Source organism: Carcharodon carcharias, chromosome 28, assembly GCF_017639515.1.
Source record: "Carcharodon carcharias isolate sCarCar2 chromosome 28, sCarCar2.pri, whole genome shotgun sequence".
Classification (NCBI taxonomy): Eukaryota; Metazoa; Chordata; class Chondrichthyes; order Lamniformes; family Lamnidae; genus Carcharodon; species Carcharodon carcharias.
This window is the reverse complement of record NC_054494.1, coordinates 7562691-7588104: the sequence shown is the minus strand read 5'-3', so window position 1 is coordinate 7588104 and position 25414 is coordinate 7562691. Positions and strand designations below refer to the sequence as shown.

At 45.9% G+C, this 25414-nt stretch overlaps 1 protein-coding gene across 4 annotated transcripts in view; it reads left to right on the top strand.

Annotated features, from left to right (window-relative positions):
- LOC121270757 (annexin A7-like) overlaps window positions 1-24950 on the top strand; it is a 51788-nt gene extending 26838 nt beyond the window's left edge. For all 4 annotated transcript variants that reach the window (XM_041176157.1, XM_041176156.1, XM_041176155.1 and 1 more), the window contains 8 exons: window positions 162-285; window positions 2666-2760; window positions 6358-6471; window positions 15077-15247; window positions 17150-17320; window positions 19960-20035; window positions 21081-21193; window positions 22284-24950. In XM_041176157.1, the coding sequence (XP_041032091.1) occupies window positions 162-285; window positions 2666-2760; window positions 6358-6471; window positions 15077-15247; window positions 17150-17320; window positions 19960-20035; window positions 21081-21193; window positions 22284-22406 (987 nt within the window). In that variant the 3' untranslated portion in view covers window positions 22407-24950. The remainder of the gene's footprint in view (window positions 1-161; window positions 286-2665; window positions 2761-6357; window positions 6472-15076; window positions 15248-17149; window positions 17321-19959; window positions 20036-21080; window positions 21194-22283) is intronic.
- The last annotated feature ends 464 nt before the right edge of the window (window positions 24951-25414 follow it).

Sequence of the window (25414 nt, the reverse complement as noted above, 5' to 3'; positions counted from 1 at the left end):
AAAGTATCCGGAAAAGCATAATATCAAGATAATCTGTTGTGTAGCTTGTAGCTGTTGGTTTGATTATAATTATGGCTGACAATTTAACAGATAACTGATAAGGTAGCGTTTTATGTTTATGAGTAACGGATTACTTCTTTCTCTCCCCTCCTTGGCTGCAGCCTTCAATGCCGAACATTGGAGGCCTCTCAATCGGAGGCGCAACACAGGGCACCATCAAACCTGTCGCCAACTTCAACGCACAGAATGATGCTGAGATTCTACGGCAAGCCATGAAGGGAGCTGGTAAGTTCCACAGCATTGGAGGAAGAAAAATGGCATCAACTGTGGGGCACAAGGAGAAAAATTCCTCCCACATTCAGACTCCTCCCTCTGTGAAAGATACTGTGAGAATCTTGTCTACAGCGACTTTTACTCATTAGTCCCTAAAATCACTGGCTGAGCCTGAACCTAAAGGCCATTCGGCTCACCTGGTCTGGGGTGCCAATGTTTATACATGACATAAGGCTCCCACCACCTTATTACCTCTTTCCATCCTATTCCTGTATCCTTCTGTTCCATCCTTCCTCAATGTGTGCCACAATGCCCCTCCTTCACTCGCCAGTAATCTCTTTTCCAGTCACTCCATGTGGTGACAAACTCCACATTCTTTCCACTCTGTGTGAAGAACTTACTCCCAAATGCTGTATTGGATCTGTTGCTGGCTGTCTTTTATTTATATTTCCTTGCTCTACAGCTCATCCACAAATGGAAACAATTTCTTCACATTAACCCGAATGAACCCCTTCACAGTTTTAAAGAACGCTATCGGTCTCTCTCTTAGTCTTCTCAAGAAAGGAAGACGTCCTGCCATTGCTAACGAGAAGTTAAAGATATTGTTAGATTAAAGGACGAGCTTTACGTTGTTGTGAAAAAGACTGTAAGCCTGGGGATTGGGAGGATTTTAGAATTCAGATAATAGAAACTAGGAGCAGGAGTAGGCCATTCGGCCCTTCGAGCCTGCTCCACCATTCATTATGATCATGGCTGATCATCCAACTCAATAGCCTGCTCCCGCTTTCTCCCCATATCCTTTGATCGCTTTTGCCCCAAGAGCTATATCTAACTCCTTTTTGAAAACATAGAATGTTTTGGTCTCAACTACTTTCTGTGGTAACGAATTCCACAGGCTCACCACTCTCTGGGTGAAGAAATTTCTCCTCATCTCAGTCCTAAATGGTCTACCCCATATCCTCAGACTGTGACCCCTGGTTCTGGACTCTCCCACCATCGGGAACATCCTTCCTGCATCTACCCTGTCTAGTCCTGTTAGAATTTTATAGGTTTCTATGAGATCCCCCCTCATTCTTCTGAACTCTAGCGAATATAATCCTGATCGACTCAATCTCTCCTCATATGTCAGTCCCACCATCCCAGGAATCAGTCGGGTAAACCTTCGCTGCACTCCCTCTATAGCGAGAACATCCTTCCTCGGATAAGGAGTCCAAAACTGCACACACTATTCCAGGTGTGGTCTCACCAAGGCCCTGTACAATTGCAGCAAGACATCCCTGCTCCTGCACTCGAATCCTCTGGCTATGAAGGTCAACATACCATTTGCCTTCTTTACCGCCTACTGCACCTGCATGCTTACCTTCAGCGACTGGTGTACAAGGACACCCAGGTCTCGTTGCACATTCCCCTCTCTCAATTTATAGCCATTCAGATAATAATCTGCCTTCTTGTTTTTGCTACCAAAATGGATAACCTCACATTTATCCACATTATACTGCATCTTCCATCTGCCCACTCACTCAGCTTGTCCAAATCACACTGAAGCATCTCTGCATCCTCCTCACAGCTCACCCTCCCACCCAGCTTTGTGTCATCTGCTAATTTGGAGATATTACATTTAATTCCCTCATCTAAATCATTAATATATTGTGAATAGCTGGGGTCCCAGCACCGTTCCCTGCAGTACCCCACTAGTCACTGCCTGCCATTCGGAAAAAGACCCGTTTATTCCTACTCTTTGTTTCCTGTCTGCCAACCAGTTTTCTATCCATCTCAATACACTACCCCCAATCCCATGCGCTTTAATTTTACACGGCAATCTCTTATGTGGGACTTTGTTGAAAGTCCAAATAAACCACATCCACTGGCTCCCCCTCATCAACTCTACTAGTTACATCCTCAAAAACTTCCAGTAGATTTGTCAAGCATGATTTCCCTTTCATAAATCCATGCTGACTCTGTCCGATTCTGCCACTGTTTTCCACGTGCTCAGCTATTAAATCTTTAAAAATGGACTCTAGAATTTTCCCCACTACTGACCATATTGATGAACAAGGAGCTGATAAAGAGAGAAAATAGAAGGTTGATGCCGGGGTGGCCCATCCAGTTCTATTCCTTTTGGACCTTTTAGTGGATTGATACGACTGAATGGCTTGCTAGGCCATTTCAGAGAGCTGTGGTGGGATTCGAACCCAGAGCATTACCCTGGCTCTCTGGATTACGAAATCAGTAACAATACCACTCCGCCACTGCCTCCTCTTGTTTCTGTGATGGAACATACAGTGATTTTAAGTTGCTTGATGTTATGGGCAAAATGATGCCAGCTGGTAGCTAGAACAGTTATTTTGCTCTCCATGAATACATGACAAAATGCACTAACTTTTCTGCACAGGGACCAATGAACAAGCAATAATTGACGTGGTCTCCAACCGCTCAAATGAGCAAAGACAGAAGATCAAATTGGCTTTCAAGACCCTCTATGGCAAGGTGAGTTCATAGGGTATGGAACAGCAGTGGCTTGCACATTTTCCTTTTTTCTACCAAAGACTTCTCAGGCTCTCCCTGGGGTCCAGTTCCACACACACTGACTCTCACTGGAGTCCAGTTCCACACGCAATGACTCTCACTGGAGTCCAGTTCCACATGCACTGACTCTCACTGGGATACAGTTCCACACACACCGACTCTCACTGGAGTCCAGTTCCACATGCACTGACTCTCACTGGGATACAGTTCCACACACACTGACTCTCACTGGGATACAGTTCCACACACACTGACTCTCACTGGAGTCCAGTTCCACACACACTGACTCTTACTGGGGTCCAGTTCCACACACACAGACTCTCACTGGAGTCCAGTTCCACATGCACAGACTCTCACTGGGATACAGTTCCACACACACTGACTGTCACTGGAGTATAGTTCCACATGCACAGACTCTCACTGGAGTCCAGTTAAACACGCACTGACTCTCACTGGGGTCCAGTTCCACACGCACAGACTCTCACTGGAATCCAGTTCCACATGCACAGACTCTCACTGCGGTATAATTCCACACGCACTGACTCTCACTGGGATCCAGTTCCACACGCACAGACTCTCACTGGGGTCCAGTTCCACATGCAAAACTCTCACTAGGGTACAGTTCCACATGCACAGACTCTCACTGGGGTCCAGTTCCACATGCACAGACTCTCACTGGAGTCCAGTTCCACATGCACAGACTCTCACTGGGGTCCAGTTCCACACGCACAGACTCTCACTGGGGTCCAGTTCCACATGCACAGACTCTCACTAGGCTCCAGTTCCACATGCACAGACTCTCACCGGCGTCCAGTTCCACATGCACCAACTCTCACTGGGGTACAGTTCCATGTGCACAGACTCTCACTGGGATACAGTTCCACGTGCAGTGACTCTCACTGGGGTCCAGTTCCACACACACAGACTCTCACTGGGGTACAGTTCCACACACACTGACTCTCACTGGGGTACAGTTCCACATGCACAGACTCTCACTGGGGTCCAGTTCCACATGCACGAACTCTCGCTGGAGTCCAGTTCCACACGCACAGACTCTCACTGGAGTCCAGTTCCACACGCACAGACTCTCACTGGAGTCCAGTTCCACATGCACAGACTCTCACTGGGATACAGTTCCACACGCACTGACTCTCACTGGAGTCCAGTTCCACACGCACTGACTCTCACTGGAGTCCAATTCCACACGCACTGACTCTCACTGGGGTCCAGTTCCACACGCACTGACTTTCACTGGGGTCCAGTTCCACACGCACAGACTCTTACTGGAGTCCAGTTCCACATGCACTGACTCTCACTGGGGTACAGTTCCACACATACTGGCTCTCACTGGGGTACAGTTCCACATGCACTGACTCTCACTGGGGTCCAGTTCCACATGCAAAACTCTCACTAGGGTACAGTTCCACATGCACAGACTCTCACTGGGGTCCAGTTCCACATGCAAAACTCTCACTGGGGTCCAGTTCCACACGCACAGACTCTCACTGGAGTCCAGTTCCACACGCACAGACTGTCACTGGGGTACGGTTCCACACATACTGGCTCTCACTGGGGTACAGTTCCACATGCACGGACTCTCACTGGGGTCCAGTTCCACATGCACAGACTCTCACTGGGGTCCAGTTCCACATGCAAAACTCTCACTGGGGTCCAGTTCCACATGCACAGACTCTCACTGGGGTCCAGTTCCACATGCAAAACTCTCACTGGGATCCAGTTCCACATGCACAGACTCTCACTGGAGTCCAGTTTCACACATACTGGCTCTCACTGGGGTCCATTTCCACACACACTGACTCTCACTGGGGTACTGTTCCACATGCACTGACTCTCACTGGGGTCCAGTTCCACACGCACTGACTCTCACTGGAGTCCAATTCCACACACACTGACTCTCACTGGAGTCCAGTTCCACACGCACTGACTCTCACTGGGGTCCAGTTCCACATGCACAGACTCTCACTGGAGTCCAGTTCCACATGCACTGACTCTCACTGCGGTACAGTTCCACATGCACTGACTCTCGCTGGGGTACGGTTCCACACATACTGGCTCTCACTGGGGTACAGTTCCACATGCACAGACTCTCACTGGGGTCCAGTTCCACATGCACAGACTCTCACTGGGGTCCAGTTCCACATGCAAAACTCTCACTAGGGTACAGTTCCACATGCACAGACTCTCACTGGGATCCAGTTCCACATGCAAAACTCTCATTGGGGTCCAGTTCCACATGCACAGACTCTCACTGGGGTCCAGTTCCACATGCACAGACTCTCACTGGGGTCCAGTTCCACATGCACAGACTCTCACTGGAGTCCAGTTCCACATGCACAGACTCTCACTGGAGTCCAGTTCCACATGCACAGACTCTCACTGGAGTCCAGTTCCACACGCACAGACTCTCACTGGAGTCCAGTTCCACATGCACAGACTCTCACTGGGATACAGTTCCACGTGCACAGACTCTCACTGGGGTCCAGTTCCACGTGCACAAACTCTCGCTGGAGTCCAGTTCCACACATACTGGCTCTCACTGGGGTACAGTTTCACACACACTGACCCTGCAGGCCACAGAGTTTTGACAGGCCATTTCCCAGCGGCCACAGGAACTACACTGAATTTACTTGATTGTCTGTGAAGTGCTTTGAGGGACCCAGAGAGTTTGAAAGGCTTGACATGAATGTTCTTGCTTCCTTAGTGTAGGAGGAGTATAATTACTGACCTCATGGATACTGACTCACTGGGGTACAGTGTGCCCCATTGGCACAGCCACTGGGTGGCAATCAGTGGCAGGAATCTTGGTTATTTGCTGTCCTGATGAAAGGACTCAACTGGCTGATCTGTTACCTCTGCACAGACTGTGTATTAAATTTGAACTTTATAAAAGTCTGTCTAATCCTCGTGCAATATTGGAAAGTGCCTTTATCAGTAGATCCTTTTGGGAGAGTTGGCTGGCATTCTACAATGGGAAATTGGAAGATTTCAAAGTGCTTCATAAACCAGCATTTGCTTTTAATTTAAATGAATTTTATTACAAAGATACAGCTAGATCCCATAAACAACCTTGTGAGGAAGATCAGCTAACCTGTTTTTAATGGGATGTATGGAAGAAGGAATGTTGGTGTGGACATTGGGAGAATTCCCCTGTTTTTTTTCATGTCTTTTATGCAGACAAAGAGGGCCTAAGTTTAACCACACTCCCCACCCCTCAGAAAGACAGCACCTAGAACAATGCAGCACTCCCTCAGTGAGCTATCAGCCTAGAAGTTGTGCCGCAAATGGGGATTGATCCCACACCCTTCTAACTGTGAAGTGACAGTGCTACAATGCAGTCAAGGCTGATACTGACTGGGTGTTTAAGCAAACTTAAAATGGTGACCTTTGGAACACCATCTGAAACTGTTGGCCGTGGGGAGCTACTTGTGTTTTATATAAAGCTGAGACAATGTCTGCGATCCGTGCTCAGAGCTAAAATTAATTCCACCATTGTCCTGTTACTGATCGAAAGCTCTCCTGTGAATTTATTTGTTTAAGGATTTGATCAAAGACCTGAAATCAGAACTCAGTGGAAACATGGAGGAAATCATTCTTGCCCTCTTCAAGCCCACCACCTACTATGATGCTTGGAGTCTGAGGAAAGCAATGGAGGTACTGTTGACTATATCACTGTTGGTGAAGTGTATCAGTATATTCTTTCAGTGCAATGGAGGTACTGTTGACTATATCACTGTTGGTGAAGTGTATCAGTATATTCTTTCAGTGCAATGGAGGTACTGTTGACTATATCACTGTTGGTGAAGTGTATCAGTATATTCTTTCAGTGCAATGGAGGTACTGTTGACTATATCACTGTTGGTGAAGTGTATCAGTATATTCTTTCAGTGCAATGGAGGTACTGTTGACTATATCACTGTTGGTGAAGTGTATCAGTATATTCTTTCAGTGCAATGGAGGTACTGTTGACTATATCACTGTTGGTGAAGTGTATCAGTACATTCTTTCAGTGCAATGGAGGTACTGTTGACTATATCACTGTTGGTGAAGTGTATCAGTACATTCTTTCAGTGCAATGGAGGTACTGTTGACTATATCACTGTTGGTGAAGTGTATCAGTATATTCTTTCAGTGCAATGGAGGTACTGTTGACTACATCACTGTTGGTGAAGTGTATCAGTATATTCTTTCAGTGCAATGGAGGTACTGTTGACTATATCACTGTTGGTGAAGTGTATCAGTGCATCTGAAAGAATGCACTGAATAACAAAGATGTCTGCCCCAAAACACAATTCAAATTATTCAGTTTACTGACACCTCATTCATAATGCCTGAATTAATTAATGAATTGGTTTTCCTTTCATAAATTAGCCCCAGGAATCCCTCAGCTCACCACATCCCACAATTTGTCCTCTTTTTAACTTGCCTTTTGAAAATCTTGCCTTTGGGTTTAAAAAAAAGCCATGCCAAATTCTCCTTTTGTGAAGAGGAGGAACAATGACAGCAAAGGAATTAATTTATGATATTGGTGGGCATCGGGGTAAAGGGAGAGGCGTTTGTGAGTTCCTGATTTGGACGAGGAGGGCCTCAAGTGCAAGGGGTTTGGACTTGGAGGCGATGAATATAGTGAGGACTGTGGGCTGTTGGGAGGAGACATTGTTGACCGATGTAATGGGATTGAGGTGTGGCACCCGCTAGAAAATGCAGTTTGGGGCCATCTACCTAGGATGGAGAGACAGCAGCTGAGACAAAGGAGTCCATGAGCTTCTCACACTTAGCATTGAAGGAGGAGGAGGAGATTGATCATTTGAAGAGAGCTTGGGATTGTCTCACTTTAACATAATAGGAGGATTCAGCAGTGAAGAAGGAGCACTTCCTCCAGATGTCCAGGCCAGATGTGGTGGTGAATGACCTAGGCCAGGTGTTTAGAATCTATAGACTTCAGACTGGATGCAGAAATGAGGAATTATAATGGAGGAAGAGTAGGAGTGAGAGACCAAGAGCAGACAAAGGAGTCGAAGAGAGAGCAAGGGGAGCAGTAGGGCAGCTCAGTGATGGTAATAATATTGTGTGGGGAGGAGACCAATGGGGAGAGAGGTGGGAATTGGAAATTGTAAGTTGAGAAAACTCCAGCTGATTTTCCAGTGGCGAGAATAATGGGAGGAAAAGGAATGACGGAGTGGCTGGAGGTGGTGGATCAAGGCCTCACACAGCAAGGTCCAAGCATGGGTGGCAAAGAATTGGGGGGATGGTGCTTTATGAGCTTGGGTGTCAATTGAGAGGGGTTTGGGTAATGTTGAAATCGGTATTCGTTCAGTGCAGAGATGACTTGGAGGAATAACAGAATTTTAATAGCACAGAAGGAGGCCATTCGGCCCATTGTATCTGCACCAGCTCTCCAGATGAGCATTATGACCTAGTGTCATTGCCCTGCCATTTCCCCAAGAAACTGCTTGGGAGACTGACAGGTAACTGCAAGGTTAAAGGAGAAGAGGAAGGTGTGCTCCAATGTGGAAAAGTTGTCAGAATGGTCTACTTTATTATACTTAATCTAAAACTATTAGGGTTAATGCCATGCTCCTGGTGGATTCCTTGTCTTCACTTATCACCCCACCAACCTCCGCATTCAAAGGATCATCCTCCGCCATTTCCGCCAACTCCAGCATGATGCCACCATCAAACGCATCTTCCCTTCATCCCCCCTGGCGGCATTCCATAGGGATCGTTCCCTCCGGGACACCCTGGTCCACTCCTCCATCACCCCCTACTCCTCAACCCTCACCTATAGCACCTCCCCATGCCCATGCAAAAGATGTAACACCTGCCCCTTCACTTCCTCTCTCCTCACCGTCCAAGGGCCCAAACACTCCTTTCAAGTGAAGCAGCATTTCACTTGCATTTCCCCCAACTTAGTCTACTGCATTCGTTGCTCCCAATGCGGTCTCCTCTACATTGGAGGGACCAAACGTAAACTGGGCGACCGCTTTGCAGAACACCTGAAGTCTGTCCGCAATAATGACCCAAACCTCCCTGTCACTTGCCATTTTAACACCCCCACCCTGCTCTCATGCCCACATGTCCGTCCTTGGCCTGCTGCATTGTTCCAGTGAAGCCCAACGCAAACTGGAGGAACAGCACCTCATCTTCCGACTAGGCACTTTACAGCCTTCCGGACTGAATATTGAGTTCAACAACTTTAGATCTTGAACTCCCTCCTCCATCCCCACCTCCTTCCTGTTTCTTTCCCCTTCCTTTTTGTTTTTTCCAATAATTTATATAGATTTTTCTTTTCCCACCTATTTCCATTATTTTTAAATCTTTTATGCTCCCCCCACCCCCACTAGAGCTATACCTTGAGTGCCCTACCATCCATTCTTAATTAGCACATTCGTTTAGATAATATCACCAACTTCAACACCTCTGTGTTTTTCTTTGTCTGTGACATCTTTTGATGATCTGCTCCTATCACTGCTTGTTTGTCCCTATAACCACACCCCCACTCCACTTCTCTCCCCCCGCCCAACCATGCCCCCCCCCCCCCCCCCCCCCCCCCCCCACCTTAAACCAGCTTATATTTCACCCCTCTCCTTGGATTCACCCAGTTCTGTTGAAGGGTCATGAGGACTCGAAACGTCAACTCTTTTCTTCTCCGCCGATGCTGCCAGACCTGCTGAGTTTTTCCAGGTAATTCAGTTTTTGTTTTGGAGAGAATTTACCATTTACCTGTTGCTTCCATCTAATCCAATCTCAGCACCGTCTGTGATCCCAGCACAGTAACGTGGGCTCAGCAGAGGTGCTGGTGCCCTAGGTCTGTTTGATAGACAGAGGCCTGTGAGTGATCAGCCAGAGATCTGGGCATTCTACTGGATGGTAGATCATGGGTTGTCCCTGAGCAGGAGTCTGGGGCTTTGAATTGACATTGTTCTTGTTGACATTGACAGGGTTGGGCTACCTTACCCATAGCAATTCCTTCGCCCTTCAATGACTCTTGATTTCTTTTATATTTGTTCATGCGTTAGGAGTGTGACTGGCATAAGCTGGCATTTACTGCCCACCCTGAGGTGCCCTTGAGAAGGTGGTGGTGAGCCCCTACAACCAAGGCAATTTTGATACAACTGAGTGTCTTACTGCACCATTTCAGAGGCCATTTAAGAGTCGGTCACATGTAGGCCAGACAAGCAAAGGCAGCAGATTTCCTCCCCTAAAGGACATTAGTGAACCAGGTGGGATTTGATGAAATTTGGTAGTTTCCTGGTCACTATAACTGAGACTAGCTTTTTGCCCCAGATTTATTTAATTAATTGAATTTAGATTCCTCAGCTGTCATGGGATTTGAACTCATGTCTGTGGATCTTCAGTCCAGAATGCTGGGTTATTAATCTAATAGCAAAACCAATGCTACCATTCCCTTAAATGAGGGTATAGAGCATGGGGCAAGGGAAGGATTTTCACCACCAGCCAGTCCCCTTGCTGCTCACCTGCAGTTTGTCCTAGTGTAGATTCTACTCAACTCCACAGCTGCCCAACAAGTAACAAAGACTTTGACTTCTGTGGCGAACCAAGTCGACTACACAAAGCCCTATCTTTATTTCCAAAAGACATTTAATAAACCTCCCAAGCTTTGGGTTCAAGGTAAATGTTGGGAATGGACGAGAAATTGGCAGAAGGATGGAAAATGAGCACTTGTTTGAGGAGCGATATGATGGTGAGGGGCAGTACTGAGTGAGGTGCCCCCCCGAATCAGTGTTGAGACCAAATTTATGTCGGAGTCAAACTCAATACGAGTTGGTCAGATTGCAAATGCATACGAGGAGGAAGAGCTGTGGACTTGGAGGAATAAGCTCAGAAATTACAGGAGGAGTTGAGTGAGCAGAATGACAGGCGATGCAGCTTAGTCCAGACAAAAAGTAGGGTGTATATGAAGAAAACAAAGCTGAAATTTCTGAATGATGCTGCAACATTGGGAAAAGTCAACACTCGTCATGTCCAATCAACTTCAAGCAGTAATGAACAAAGCCAATTGAATGTAGGCTGCACTATGACCTTGTGACAGAAGTAGCACTGATGGCCCTGGGCTCCTAACGCAGTTTGCTGAACCAAGGCACATTAAGAGTGCTGCAGTTGGCCTCAGGACCTTGGAGCTGGGGGTGTAGGCAGCTGGGGTTGTGCTCCAAAGCACTACCCAATGACCTCAGCTGGAAAATACAAACATGTGGAAGTTGTTAGGACAGCATTGAGCTTCTTTGTGATGCATTCTGCAGTCAAATAGTCTGACAGCTCTTGCTGTCCAAGCTCATAAAAGAGAGGGGGGTGTGGGGGGGGGCAGCTCTGAAGTAGTTCCCATTTCTAAAAATGGTTAAAGGAATCTTAAACATACAAGTAATTTGTGCACAATCTTATTTTAAGGCTTGGAGCTGCGTTGAGCCACTCCCTTGCTGCCTGATACTTCTCTTCTCCAACATATTCCCCTGCGGTTAGCTTTGCTCTTACAGGAAACGGAAAGGGAATTTCAGCTTCCTTTTCAGAACTCCCTGGCTCAATGTTGAAACTGATACTTGGATTTTTTTATCTGCAGTTCAGACTTTGAACTGAAGCCTGCTAAAGAAACCAGCTGCATTGTTTGAAGGTTCAGATCCTGCCACACGTACACAACGATGCACATTTTAAAATGGAGAGAGTGGGAAAGCTCGGTGTTGAAACCCTGTTGTGTGTCCACGCCCAGGCTGAGCTCACTTGGGTTGCTACAGCTGCACTGGGTGGCAGCTTAAAAATGTTCATGTGTGGAAAGTGAGAGACACCAAGTGCTGGTTTTAATTTAAACTTTTTATTTAAGTTTTTTTTCCCTTTTAAAAGAACACACCCTGGGAGTGTTTGATAGGGACAGTGTACAGGGAGCTTTACTCTGTATCTAACACCGTGCTGTACCTGTCCTGGGAGTGTTTGATAGGGACAGTGTAGAGGGAGCTTTACTCTGTATCTAATCCCGTGCTGTACCTGTCCTGGGAGTGTTTGATGGGGACAGTGTAGAGGGAGATTTACTCTGTATCTAACCCCGTGCTGTACCTGTTCTGGGAGTGTTTGATGGGGACAGTGTAGAGGGAGCTTTACTCTGTATCTAACCCCGTGCTGTACCTGTCCTGGGAGTGTTTGATGGGGACGGTGTAGAGGGAGCTTTACTCTGTATCTAACCCCGTGCTGTACCTGTCCTGGGAGTGTTTGATGGGGACAGTGTAGAGGGAGCTTTACTCTGTATCTAACCCCATGCTGTACCTGCCCTGGGAGTGTTTGATGGGGACGGTGTAGAGGGAGATTTACTCTGTATCTAACCCCGTGCTGTACCTCCCCTGGGAATGTTTGATGGGGACAGTGTAGATGGAGCTTTACTCTGTATCTAACCCCGTGCTGTACCTGTCCTGGGAGTTTTGATGGGGACAGTGTAGAGGGAGCTTTACTCTGTACCTAACCCCGTGCTGTACCTGCCCTGGGAGTGTTTGATGGGGACAGTGTAGAGGGAGCTTTATTCTGTATCTAACCCCGTGCTGTACCTGTCCTGGGAGTGTTTGATGGGGACAGTGTAGAGGGAGCTTTACTCTGTATCTAACCCCATGCTGTACCTGTCCTGGGAGTGTTTGATGGGGACAGTGTAGAGGGAGCTTTACTCTGTATCTAACCCCGTGCTGTACCTGTCCTGGGAGTGTTTGATGGGGACGGTGTAGAGGGAGCTTTACTCTGTATCTAACCCCGTGCTGTACCATCCCTGGGAGTGTTTGATGGGGCCAGTGTAGAAGGAGCTTTACTCTGTATCTAACCCCGTGCTGTGCTTTCCCTGCGAGTGTTTGTTGGGGCAGTGTTATGCAGATTTATATACAAACCTGCCATGGGGCGGAATGGATCAAACAGTTAAGTTAAAATCAGTTGTTATAAAATTAGAAGGAGCAGCAGCAGGCATTGATGATCCACCCTCGCACTGAGTTCTAAATCATAAAACTTCAGGATCATGTGAATATGAAGGAATGTATTAATAGGAGCACCAAGGCCCTGGAGAGAGTGCAGGGGAGAGAGCTAGCAGAATGGCATCAGGAATTAATGACTTCAGTTAAATGGTCGCTTGGTAATACAGAACTTGAATATTTCTGAAAAAAAAGACCTGTTGTCAAAACTTCTCATCTTGCACTCATCAAGATTACCAATGGTAAAGGGAACAACAATTTATATTGCATGAGAAGGGAGTACTGATTGGTTGGCAAGTGGATTCTGATTGGTAAAGATGTTGCAATGGAGCCGGGAACAATTAACTGCCAAGCTATTGTTCAAATTCAAACCTGGCAGGTCAACTCTGATTGGCCAAGGTATTACCATGGGGAATGAACTGGGGAATGGCTGTCCTTCCAGCTTTGTTTTTTAATTTAAAAAGGTGCAATGTATGGACATGCTCCATGTCTTTAAAGGGGAAGAGCCTTGTGGGTGATGCATGTGATGTCTAGCAAGCTTAAGTGAGCCACACGGTGAGCCTGACTGATAATCTTACATTGGTTTTCAGTGTAATTCATAGCATAGTCAGGATTGTTTAGTACGTGAAGTCCAATCATGGAATCACAGCTTAGAAGGCATGTCTCTTTTCTTCAGCAAGAAGTGGATAGATCCTTAGAGTTTAGGAGGTTGAGAAGAGATTTGATAAAAGTGTTCAAAATTATACGAATGATTTTGCTAAGTGTAAATACAAGGGGTTTCCACTGACAGGTGAGTCATTAACGAGTGACACATTTAAAGAGATTGACAAAAGAACTAATGTGGCGATGAAGAGACATGTTTATTGCACAGTGAGTTGTTGTGAACTGGAATTCACTGCCTGAACAGGCAGTGGAAGCAGATTCAATGGTAACTTTCAAGAGGGAATATACTTGTGGGGCTGTGGGGAATAAGTAGGGGGAGTGGGGACTAATTGGATAACTCTTTCTGCATAAGCACACTGAGCCAACTAACCACTACCTGTGCTGCAATTAAAAAGAAAAGAAAGGATGCATTTAGATTAAATTGGGTGGAGCCTGTGTAATAGTGAATCGGACAATCCGCTATATATCTGTAAATGTTAAGCAAGAATTCACTGTCCGACACCGAAGAGATGAGTTTGATGGGGAACGGACAAGACATTAAACCAAGTCTGCCTCCTCAGAGTGGGTGTAAAACATCCTCTGTCACAGATCAAAGAGGTTTCCTGGAGAGGGTGGTGGCCATTTTCCTCCAGCCAGGGAGCAGATCTTATCAGATTGTTCTTTGAGAGAACTTCCAACATCTTCTGTGTTCTTAATAGTATATTCAGCAAGAATAGTTTATTAGCGGAGATATCCTGGGGAAAGACATTTTATAAATGCAAGTTCCTTATTGCCTGCTTAAAATATGAGGACACTGCCTCCATCACTCCCAAGAGAAAAAATAAGCCAGAACATTTCCTTTGGCAGACAGTGTTGTTCAAGTGCCTGTTGTTTCACTGAATGTTTTATTCCTGCTGGTACGCAATGATGAATCTTCATTATCAACACTTTTCTTGATCTCTGGACCACATCCTGGCTTCCCTGAGTGAATATTTCCCCAACTTATGGAAGAAATAATGTTCTACATTAAGATGTCTTTATAAATTATTCCCAAATGTAAAGGGGCCATTTCTGTCCACTAGTTTTGCCTAGACAATGCCCTGGATGTGCACAGTGTGTTGAGATTCCTGGCAGGGAGCCTGTTGTAATTTCAGAATAAAGCTGATTGCTTTGCTCAATATTGGTCCAAGCATTGCATTTTTACCCCTGTACCTTGGCAAAATATCTCTGCTTCACAGAGGTGTTTAGTGTTGTATTTAGCAGGAGAAGTATTCGAGCTAGCACTGGTCCTGTTCTTGCCCAGGATTTATTCACACATGCTCCTTAACTGGAGTCATTGCATAGCAACCAGGCACGGTAATCCTGGCTGATTATTTTCTTGTTCTGACTCCCTCAGTTCTGCACTGAAGCATCAGCCTTGGGACTTAATGACCTCCTAACTGTGTGGCAAGAATATTTCGCTAAGCCAAGCTGATTCTGTATAATATTAATTAGTGTTGTATCATGTTGAATAATGGGTTCTGCACTATTCTCGGTGTACTGAATGACTATCTGGGAGGAAGTTGCAGTGTTTGCTTGGAACTTGAAAAGACCCATCCCAGTCACACCACTTCGTGTCAAAGAAACAATTAGTCCTGACTTCCTTTGTTTTCCCTTGTATCCCACAGGGAGCTGGAACACAAGATCGGGTTCTGATTGAGATCCTCTGCACCAGGAATAACCAGGAGATCCGAGACATTGTACGCTGTTATAAGGAGGAGCTGGGGCGAGATTTGGAGAAGGATTTGACGAAGGACACAAGTGGCCACTTCAAGAGATTGCTCATCTCCATGTCTCAGGTCAGTGACTGGCATGTGATGCAACAGTCACCAAAGGGGCATTCCTGATTATATTGAGAGTGCAGGTAAAGAAGGATTCTGACCGCTGGAGAATAAGTGGAGCAACTCCTGGCAATTGCCTTGTAATTTATGGGTGTTACCCTCAGTGATCACCACAGGCTGCTCGCTGACCTCAAGCTTGTTCCCAGCTCATTAAGAACATTAGCAGTGTCCGTGAAAGGGGTCTGTACAGATGGAATGTGGCGTCCGCGTGATGTACCACTGAAGCTTTGGGCTTCTCTCCCTACCTGCTTCAGCACGAAATAAGTTCAGGTAATGAACATAGGAACAGCAGTAGGCCATTCAGCCCATTGAGCCTGCTTTGCCATTCAACTAGATTATGGCTGATCTTCTACCTCAACACTACCTTCCCACACTATCCCCATATCTCATATGCCTTAGTGTCATTGTATCTAGAAATCTATCAACCTGAATGACTGACTCTCCACAGCCCTCTGGGGTAGAGAATTCCAAAGATTCACCACCATCTGAGTGAAGAAATTCCTTCTCATCTCAGCCCTAAATGGCCTGACCCTCTGAGACTGTGTTCTCTGGTTCCAGACCCCCCACCCCAACCAGGGGCAATGAAGGTCCAAAACTGAACTGCCATAAATATTTCCTTCCCTGCTCTGAGTGATGATGTTGTGTGAAGAGAACCTCTCCCCTGGACCACACACCATCCATGTGGTGGTACTCCCTATGTGAGACTGGCTGCTCATCCATGAGAGGATTGCCACTGAACCCAATATACATGCACATTTTTTTTCTTTCACTGTCCCTCTCTCAATCCCTACCCTCTCTCCATCTTGACCTCTGTGCCTCCCTCCACTCCCTTCTTCCTTGCCTCTCTCACTCTCTCTCTCTCTCTCTCTCTCTGTCTCGTAGACGCTCTCGCTCCAGCAAGCGATGTGGACATCTGGCCTAATTCCTCTCACCCTCCATGAAGGATATTTAAGCCAGTGAAAACTCCACAACTCTCCCCCCTTGCTAACAGTAGAAAGTATGACCAAGTCTGAAGTGGGAGAGGGGTTGGTTGTGGAACTTCTGAAGAAATCTGAACATTTGTCTCTGTGCTTTTACATTTTTGTACTAGTTCCATTTAATATTCAGTGTTCACCCTGAACTGTCAGAATCCACACAAGACAACCCTTCCCATCCACTTCTACCTATTTCCCAGTGTTACTGTTGCTACTTTACAACACATTTTCCATAAATTTAAGTATCCTGAAGCAGTTAAGTTTTCACTCGTATATGATATAGTGAGTGCCTGATGTAACCAGATGGCCCCAGTCTGCGTTGAACAAGCTGGTTCCAACTGGGAGAATCGTGGGAACATTGCACATGTTCAGAGTGCTCCATCAGGTTAAACAGTCGGGGTTTCCAATCCTGACCGTAGCTGTGCATTAGTCTAGTGCTTCTGCAATCCACCTCAGGGACAGGAACCCTATCACCATTGCCTGTTCTGGCCCACATAGCAGGCCCACACTGTGTGGTTGGCTGTTAATGCCCTCCGGGTAACTGGGCAGAAACTGTTGTGTCCTTTCCCACTTCCCAATATCATTTTTTTTTATTAAAGAGAAGCAGTGACTCTTGCTGGAGTGTGTGTATGTATACATGCATCTGGAAATTGGCTGGGACTCCCTTTGAGGAGGATTAGCCCACATTGTCCAGGCTCAGAAATGGAAAAATAGGCACTGGGATGACATACTCGGAGCTGCTGTTGTCTGGGGAAACTGTATCCACCGTATAGTGAGGGCTTATGGCAACCATCTCTCCTTTTAACTATGGGTCAGCCCAGGATTGAAAACCGACGTGTGAAACCGACTTGAGCCCAGCTAAAACTTCTCTCATTTCCATTCACAGGGCAATCGCGATGAGAATCAGACAGTGGACATGCAGAAAGCGACCATGGATGCAGAGAGATTGTTCCGTGCGGGGGAAGGGAAGCTTGGCACAGACGAGTCGGCCTTCAACATGATCCTAGCCACCCGCAGTTTCCCCCAGCTCAAGGCCACTATTCACGAATACGGCAGGGTAAGAGCAGGTGATAATAGCGTACAGTTCTGGAGGTAAACTCCCCTCCATCAGCAACTGAAAAGAGAAAGGACGAATCGAACTGACCAGAGCATTTAATAGAGGGTTTACAGATGATGAAGGGTTTTGGTAGTTTTTCTATTTCCTGTGGTTGTGGATAAGACCTCATCGATTTAAACAAAAAGAGTGAGACTAGAGGCTACATTTAATGTGTGCACAGCAGCAGGACCATACAGCTCACCTGGTCAATGCTGGTGTTTATCTCCCTATGGGGCTTCTCCCAGGCCCCTCTATCTCACTGCCTCAGCATTATCTTCTGTTCCGTCTCCCTAATGAGCCTATGTGCTTGCCCCTTTTTTCCAAGTCCCATTTGCAGAGACTTTTTGGAGCATTGAAAGCTATGCCAAGGAGAACGGCTGAAGCATTGACCATCGCATCTTTTAGAGCAAAATGGGGTAAATATATCAAGCAGTGTGTGTCACTGGGGTATGGGGAGAGTGCCAAGGCATTGGGATTAGTTTGGATTGCTCTGGCAGAGTGCTAGAACAGATATAATGAGCCCTTTTTCCTGTGCTTATGAACTTTGGTTCTGGGAGAGGGGATAGAAACCGACCAAAGTAACATTCTGATGAAGACTTATGCCTGAAAAACAAACCTGTCTTTTCTCACCCCCTTACACCCATTGTCTATGTCTAACATTTACAGTATTTAATTCTGGATTCCAATAACTAATATAGGAACAGGAGGAGGCCATTCAGCCCCTCCAGTTATATCATAGTTGGCACCTCAACTCCATTTACCTGTGTTTGCACCATATCCCTTGCCGTCCATACCCAACAAAATCTGTCAATCTCACTCTTAAAAGCTCCACTGACCCCTGGCATCGACAGCCTGATGGAGGGGCGGGGCGGGGAAAGAGTTCCTAATTTCACCCCTGAGCAGCCTAGCTCAGATTTTAGCGTTGTGGACCTCTTTGCTCTGGGACTTCCCCACCAGAGGGAACCGTTTCCCTGTTTCTACCCTGTCCAATCCTTCAGTCACTTCAAACGCCTGGATTAAATCCTGCTTCAACCTGTTCTCGAGGGAAGATGAAGCAAGTCAATGCAACCTGTCCTCATTTAACCCTTTCAGCTCTGATATTATTCTGTTCAGCACTGCATCCCAAGGCCAGTACATCCTTGCTGAGATGCAGTGTCCAGAACTGAATACTCCAAGTGGGGTCTGACCACTGAATACAGAACTCCAGACGGGTCTGACCAAAGCTCTGTATAACTGATGCATTACTTCCAGTCCCCTTGAGATCAAGGCCAACCCTAAAGTATATCTGTATATCCCTACCTGCCCCCCCCCACCCCCCATCCCCATATGATACAATACCCTAAGCTTTTGTCTTTGGGTGAAATCAAACAATCCAAAAGTCTCTTTTACCTCCCTCAGTGGCTCATTGAGATCTTCAAATGAGTAGCAACAGACAGCATACACTGTTACATTCAACCACTTTACAATACCTGTTGAAGTTAGCTGGGGCAGTCAGCCTACGAGCATTGCAATTGGTCTTGGCGTCCTTGGGTAACAGAGGAGGATCCTGACTATGATTCTCACTCCTGATGGAGGCACGCCCTTCTGAAAGTGTCCACGTGGACAACAAATGAGGAGTACAGGGTGCAGAGGCTCAGCTGACCATTCGCAACCCCCTCGCCAATAGTTTAGCAACAGCCTTGTCGAAGCTTAAACCACTGAGTACTGTTTCAAAGTGAAATGGTGACAGTGGAATATTACTCTAGCCATAGAATCAAAGCCTTCAGCTGAGGAGATTCAATTAAGAAAGAAAAATCGCTTCTTTAACTGTAGGTAATGATTTACTTTCCAGCTTGAAATACTAATGGATAAATACTTGAGAAGGAAACTGTTTTGCGTGAGGAGCGGGGTGATGGGAATAATTAGGTTATCTCTATCAATGAGCCACATTATGTTGTATAATTCCCTGACTTTAATCAAACAGCCCCCTCGCTTCGTGATTTTACAATACCTGAACATCCGAATCATTTTGCCCTTCCCCAGTTCCTATTATCACATCCTTAAGGAAATATTCTGGTTTTATCTTTATTGGATTCTTGCACAAGTGTTACAGGTGTCACTAGTACTTTAAAGGTGGATGCAGAGTCCTCCGTTAGTAATTCTACCACTTCCTCCTTGTTGATGACAGCATCATGTGTGTTTGGCCTTAATGAACCCACGTTTCCCTGAGCCACTTGCTTTAAATAGATTAATAAAAGCCGTTACTGTTAGCTCTGATATCCCTTGCAAGTTATTTTTCATATTCCTCTTTGGAACCTCGGATAACTTTCTTTCTGTCCTTTTGTTGTTTTTTCACAATACTGTCAATCTGCTGAATTTAACTTCCCTTCTACTCCATTTCTTTTATGTTCGATCCTTTCTCTTACATTCTTTTGTTGACCATGTTCGCTTACCTACGTTTTACTCCTTTCAGAAATCAGTACCGGTCTTCGGACAAATACTTTGAGTATCTCCCACACGAGCAGATTTTTCCTTTTTCTCCCCAGTTTAAGCCAAATTCATCTGATCTCCACTGGTTGGATTGAACTTTGTTTCCTAAGCATATTTCAATTTCTCCACAGTTAGCGAACCGAGAGCTGCTGAAATCCATTGACAGGGAGTTTTCAGGAGACGTGCGTGATGGAATGTTGGCCATTGGTAGGTAACACGTTACTGATGCAATCGTCAAGAACACTCCAGAACCTCAGTTTGACTTTCCAGAGAACCACCTCCCACCCTCTCTTACTGAGTCTCGCTTTCTCTTCTGATCTTATCCTCCTCCTCCCCTCAAACCCCCTCCCCCTCCTCCTCCTCCCCTCAAACCCCCTCCTCCTCCTCCCCTCAAACCCCCTCCTCCACCTCCCCTCAAACCCCCTCCTCCTCCGCTTGACCCTCCTCCTCCTCTCAACCCCCCTCCTCCCCCTCCTCTTGACCACCCTCCTCCTCTTGACCCCCTCCTCCTCCTCTCGACCCACCTCCTCCTCTTGACCCCCTCCTCCTCCTCCTCTCGACCCTCCTCCTCCTCTTGATCCCCTCCTCCTCCTCCTCTCGACCCTCCTCCTCCTCTTGACCCCCTCCTCCTCCTCCTCTTGACCCCCCTCCTCCTCCTCTCGACCCTCCTCCTCCTCCTCCCCTCGAGCCTCTTTCTCCTTCTCCTCCTCCCCTCGACCCTCCTCCTCTCGACCCTCCTCCTCCTCTTCTCGACCCCCCTCCTCCTCCTCCTCTTCCTCTTCCTTCTCCTCCCGACCCTCCTCCTCCCCTTCCCATTATTCACAATTATTCCCTCTGTAGGCCCAGGCTCCTTGCTACTTCCCTTCTTAAGGTGCCCTTCATTTGAAAGGAACACTTTAACCCAGCTTGGCATCACCAATCCACTCAATCAGCCTCACGCTCTCGGTTTACCCTCTTCCAGCTTCAATCTCATAACCTTTTGGCTTCATGCCCATTTTTGCAATGTCTCTGCGAATCACCTCAGGATTTTATCCTGGGCCTGTTACTGCAGAAAGAGACAGATGGGCCCGTAAAATTTACTAAAACCCTTTAACAAGAAGGAGACTGCTAATTCAGCTGGAAGGAGGATAAAAGTTGCTGTATTTTCATGGGTGGCCATTACCCGGAGGTGATGTTGAATTTTCCTCGTGTTGATGTCTTGTGGGGCAGCTGCAGTTTATGAAGGTTTATCCTCTCGCGTTTTCTCTTGCAGTGCAATGTGTGGTCAATCGCCCGGCATTCTTTGCTGAAAAGCTTTATCATTCCATGAAAGGACTTGGCACCAGTGACTCTACCCTCATCCGAGTTATTGTCACTCGCAGTGAGGTATGAATGCGTGTGAGGCAGAGAGTTTCTGTAGGATGCATTTTTTGGTGTCGGTTTATTCTGTGATCTGTAATGTGTGGCTAACTCGGTCAGTGCCAGTCATTTAACAGGCTGCACAAATCCGGAAAGTCCGAGGTTCAATCCTGATCTGTGCCCGGTTTATTGATTAGTTTGTGATCTAGAATGGACTTGTTATGATCTAAATGCACTCGCAGATTCAGTAGTAACATAGAGAATTGGGTAAGCATTTGAAAAGGAAACGTTTACAGGAATGTGGTGTAAGAGCAGTGCTGTGGGACTAACTGGGATAGCTCTTTGAAAGAGCTGGCACAGACACAATGGATCAAATGGCCTCTTTCTTTTGGGTCTGTGTTCCCAGCTGGAACAGTGTTGGGGATATGATCGCCAGAGAGCGGACAATTTATTAGGCTGGATTTCCAGCTCCAGGTCACTGTCCAGTGACTGGGGGGTGGGGGATTTAACCAGAGGTCAACCAGCACAGACTAGGAATTGAACTTGAGACTATCGGATCTATTACTTATTCCCCGCACTGTGGTGCATTCAGGGTTATGCTGTTATCCTCACTCCTCACATAACCCAAAGAAGCCCTCATCAATATAAAGTGCCCTCACCCCACTGAGGGATGAAGTGTTGTGAGTGAGTAACCCTGATACATGTTTCTCACATACATTGGATCAGCGACAACCTCCAGTTTATGCAATTATTGCCATTATGATTTTTTATTGGTGCATTTTATTTCACCCATTCTCCAGTCACCAGTCCTATTCTGCATCAATGCTGACATTTAATGTTTTTGTGGTTTGTATCTGCCCATTACCTCCATGGTATCTATGATTCATGTTCCCCTTGCCCTGCCAGAATATTCTTTGTTACTCTGCTCACTGTACAGCGCTGCTCATTCTGCCTTAGTGTCTGCTCAGTTAGTTTCCCTTCAGCAGAATGTAGCTTTCCACTATACAGACCAGCTATCAGACAGTCTGGAGTCTGTTCTTTTACACTATTAGAGCACAGGAATCACTTGTGACTCTTCCTGAACTGTTATTTATTTTCTCTCCTCCACTGTCCACAGATTGACCTTGTTCAGATCAAGCAGGCGTTTTGGGAGAAGTACCAAAAGGGTTTGCGTACAATGGTGGAGAGTGACACAAGTGGAGACTACAAGCGCATGTTGCTGTCGATTATTGGAAACTAATTCTAAAACAAATGCTTCTGGGTAACTTAATTAGTGCCTCTTAGTAATTTCACCAATCTTGAATTCATTAATGGAGGGAGAAAGAGACAATATTGCTTTTCTGATCATCATACTCTTTATAAATTTATGCTGTAGTTAAGCATCATATCTGCAGAAAGTAGCAGTTGTGATGTTGGTTGGATTGTCTTCTCCAGCCTGGCACTGAAGAGGACAATCTGCTCATAGTCACTTTCCTTAAAGGAAAAGAAAATCCAAGCTTTTGGAATAAGTTTCCAAAGCGCTTCTTAAAACTTATTTTGAAGCTATTATGCTTTTTACTTTGGGTCAGTAGTGATGTGGTCAATGTTCAGATGAAAGATGTTGTGTAATGGTTTGTGCTGTGTAGTGAAATCATTCTCTGAATTAGACGTTTCAGTCGATTCTGCTTTATACTTCACATTGTCTGGAGGCCCATGTTTTGTTTGTCCTACAAACTGTACGTGGCCCGTCAGTGAGGTGCAGACAATCTGGATTTCCAGTTTTTAACATTTCCCAATTCCTTACCTTAACTTGCCCTGAGCATGTCTGGACATCAGCACCATCGAGTAGCCTAGAGTTTTCATTACTACCTCATCAGTGCTCTCCTCTCATGAGATAGATTTCTGATCAATCTGATCAATCATCATGTTGAAAAGCTTTGTGTGGTCTAATGTGAAGAAATATTGTCTCTGAATCCTCTAAAATAAGAGTCTGTTTAAAAATTGGGAATATTTCTGAACAGTGTTTGTAGGACATTTGTCCCCAGTAGCTGCTGTGTTATTCTCTCTGTATAATCCTGTGTGGTCCAATAATTAGAATGTTTAAAAGATTGTACTCCCTGCATTAGTTAATGCATGAAACCTGTTCCCCCTCAAAACATGAAGCTGATCACAGCTCATTACTGCGGGTTTGGGTACTAATGGTGGAGATGAACTCCTTGTGCTGAGGAGGTCCCTTCAGCAGCCTTTGCCCGCACCTCCACTCTCCTCCATCTTATCAGGATTATGTTTTTCTTTGGCTAAATTCTGGTAAGTGATCCTCGGGAGTTGCTCAGATCTCCACAAGCAACGTGAGTGACAGCATCCTGGTTCACGTTGCCTGTGTACCCATGTACCCGTCCTCTGTACCCATGTACCCGTCCTATCTACCCATGCACTGCATTCTACTCAGCTTGGCAGCAAGGAGCATGTTATCATGTGGACTATGATGAATTGAAGAATTCTATATTAAAGCCATATATTCTTCTGCAACAATATAGCTCTAGTTTATGTAATACGTGCCTTGTATATCAAATGCAAATTTAGATTGTATTTTATATTTCTAGAATAGACAACAAAGAATATATACTTTGAATGTGATTGTAAATGTGTCCCTTTTACAATGAAGGTTCATGGGGGGGAGCTAAATGAATGGTGTCCCCACTGGGCCTGAATATAACAGTTGCCATAAATTGATATTTTTCTGTAAGTCTGGATATTCATGGACTGCCAAAACTCACCTGTGATTTTTCTAAACCTGATTTCCCTCGGTTTTAATTTCTTCCGTTCACTTGGTCAGATTTTGACCTGTCCTGGAGTAATCCTCTCCCCCACACAGCCTGAGCTTTGGTCAGATTAATTTCTGTCCCGCTTCTCACCTCTACCTGGGCCCCCAGATCAGCTGTCAGTCCTGGGCGGTGTTAAACTGGGAACAAAAACAGAAACAGAAATACCTGGAAAAACTCAGCAAGTCTGGCAGCATCGGCGGAGAAGAGCACAGCTGACGTTTTGAGTCCCCACGACCCTTCAGCAGAACCCAGACCTGCTGAGTTTTTCCAGGTATTTCTGTTTCTGTTTTTGTTTTGGATTTCCAGCATCTGCAGTTCTTTGCTTTTATCTCAGTGTTAAACTGGGAATGTGCAGTGATGGAGTCGCACTCCGGGACTGTGTGCTGTGATCCCGGTGATGAGCATCACAGATAAAACTGATCGGCAGACACGTTAGGCTTTTAATAAAGTGACAGTGCTCAGGGAAAACGAGAGTGCTCATGGCCCAGGAATTGTTCCTGGGAGCTTGTGGATGCTCTCTAGGGACCCCTGCTGGAAAGTATGGCAAGGACAGGATTTTGCTTGAATGTGATGTACCCTGTGGTGGATCAGCCTGACAGTGGACACTCCCAGGCTGTGAAACTTAAGGCTGAGTCCCTGCAGCAGGGGTGTGGCGAATTGGCTTCATCCCATAAGAGTTGTGGAATGATGCAGCCTCTAACTTGCCCTGAACTGTGAGCCACATTGACCAAGTTGAAATGTGAGTAACCTGTAAACTCCAACTTATCATTGTTCAGATTTTCTGCTTTACAGTTTATGTTGCCAAGACTCTCAATGACGTTTAAAAATGCCAATGTTAGTAAAATGGAATCACTGTAAAGTGCTCCAGTGATAGGAAACACTGAGCACCCCTGTGTTTTCTGTTCTAATGGTGGTTCAAATTCCCAGTCTAAAGTTTTGCCAATAGTTATATTAATGAAATAAAAATAAAACATCGATGAGCTGGAGCTTTTGTTTGGTTTATTTCCATCCTTTCTGTCTTTATCTGTGCACACAAGGGAGAACATCTGATAACCCAGGGTCAGGGTTATAGACATTGAGTCTATAACACAGGAACAGGTCATTCACTCCTAAACAGTTCAGCGTATACTCCAGGAGTCTCCTCTCACCCACTCTCATCTCCCCTATCAACATTGCTTTCTATTTCTTTCTCCCTGGTGTGTTTATCTAGCTTCCCCTTAAATGCATCTATGCTAATCACCTCAACCACTCCCATTCACATGCTAATCACTCTCCTGAATCCCTTACTGGATTTATTAGTGGCTATTTTGTATTGTGACCCTCAGTGCTCGTCTCCACCTATACAAGTGGAAACATCTCTATGTCAACCCTATCAAACCCTTTCATAATAAAGACCTCTATCATTCCTCTCCTTTTTATAGGGAAAAGTGCCTGTTTAACCTTC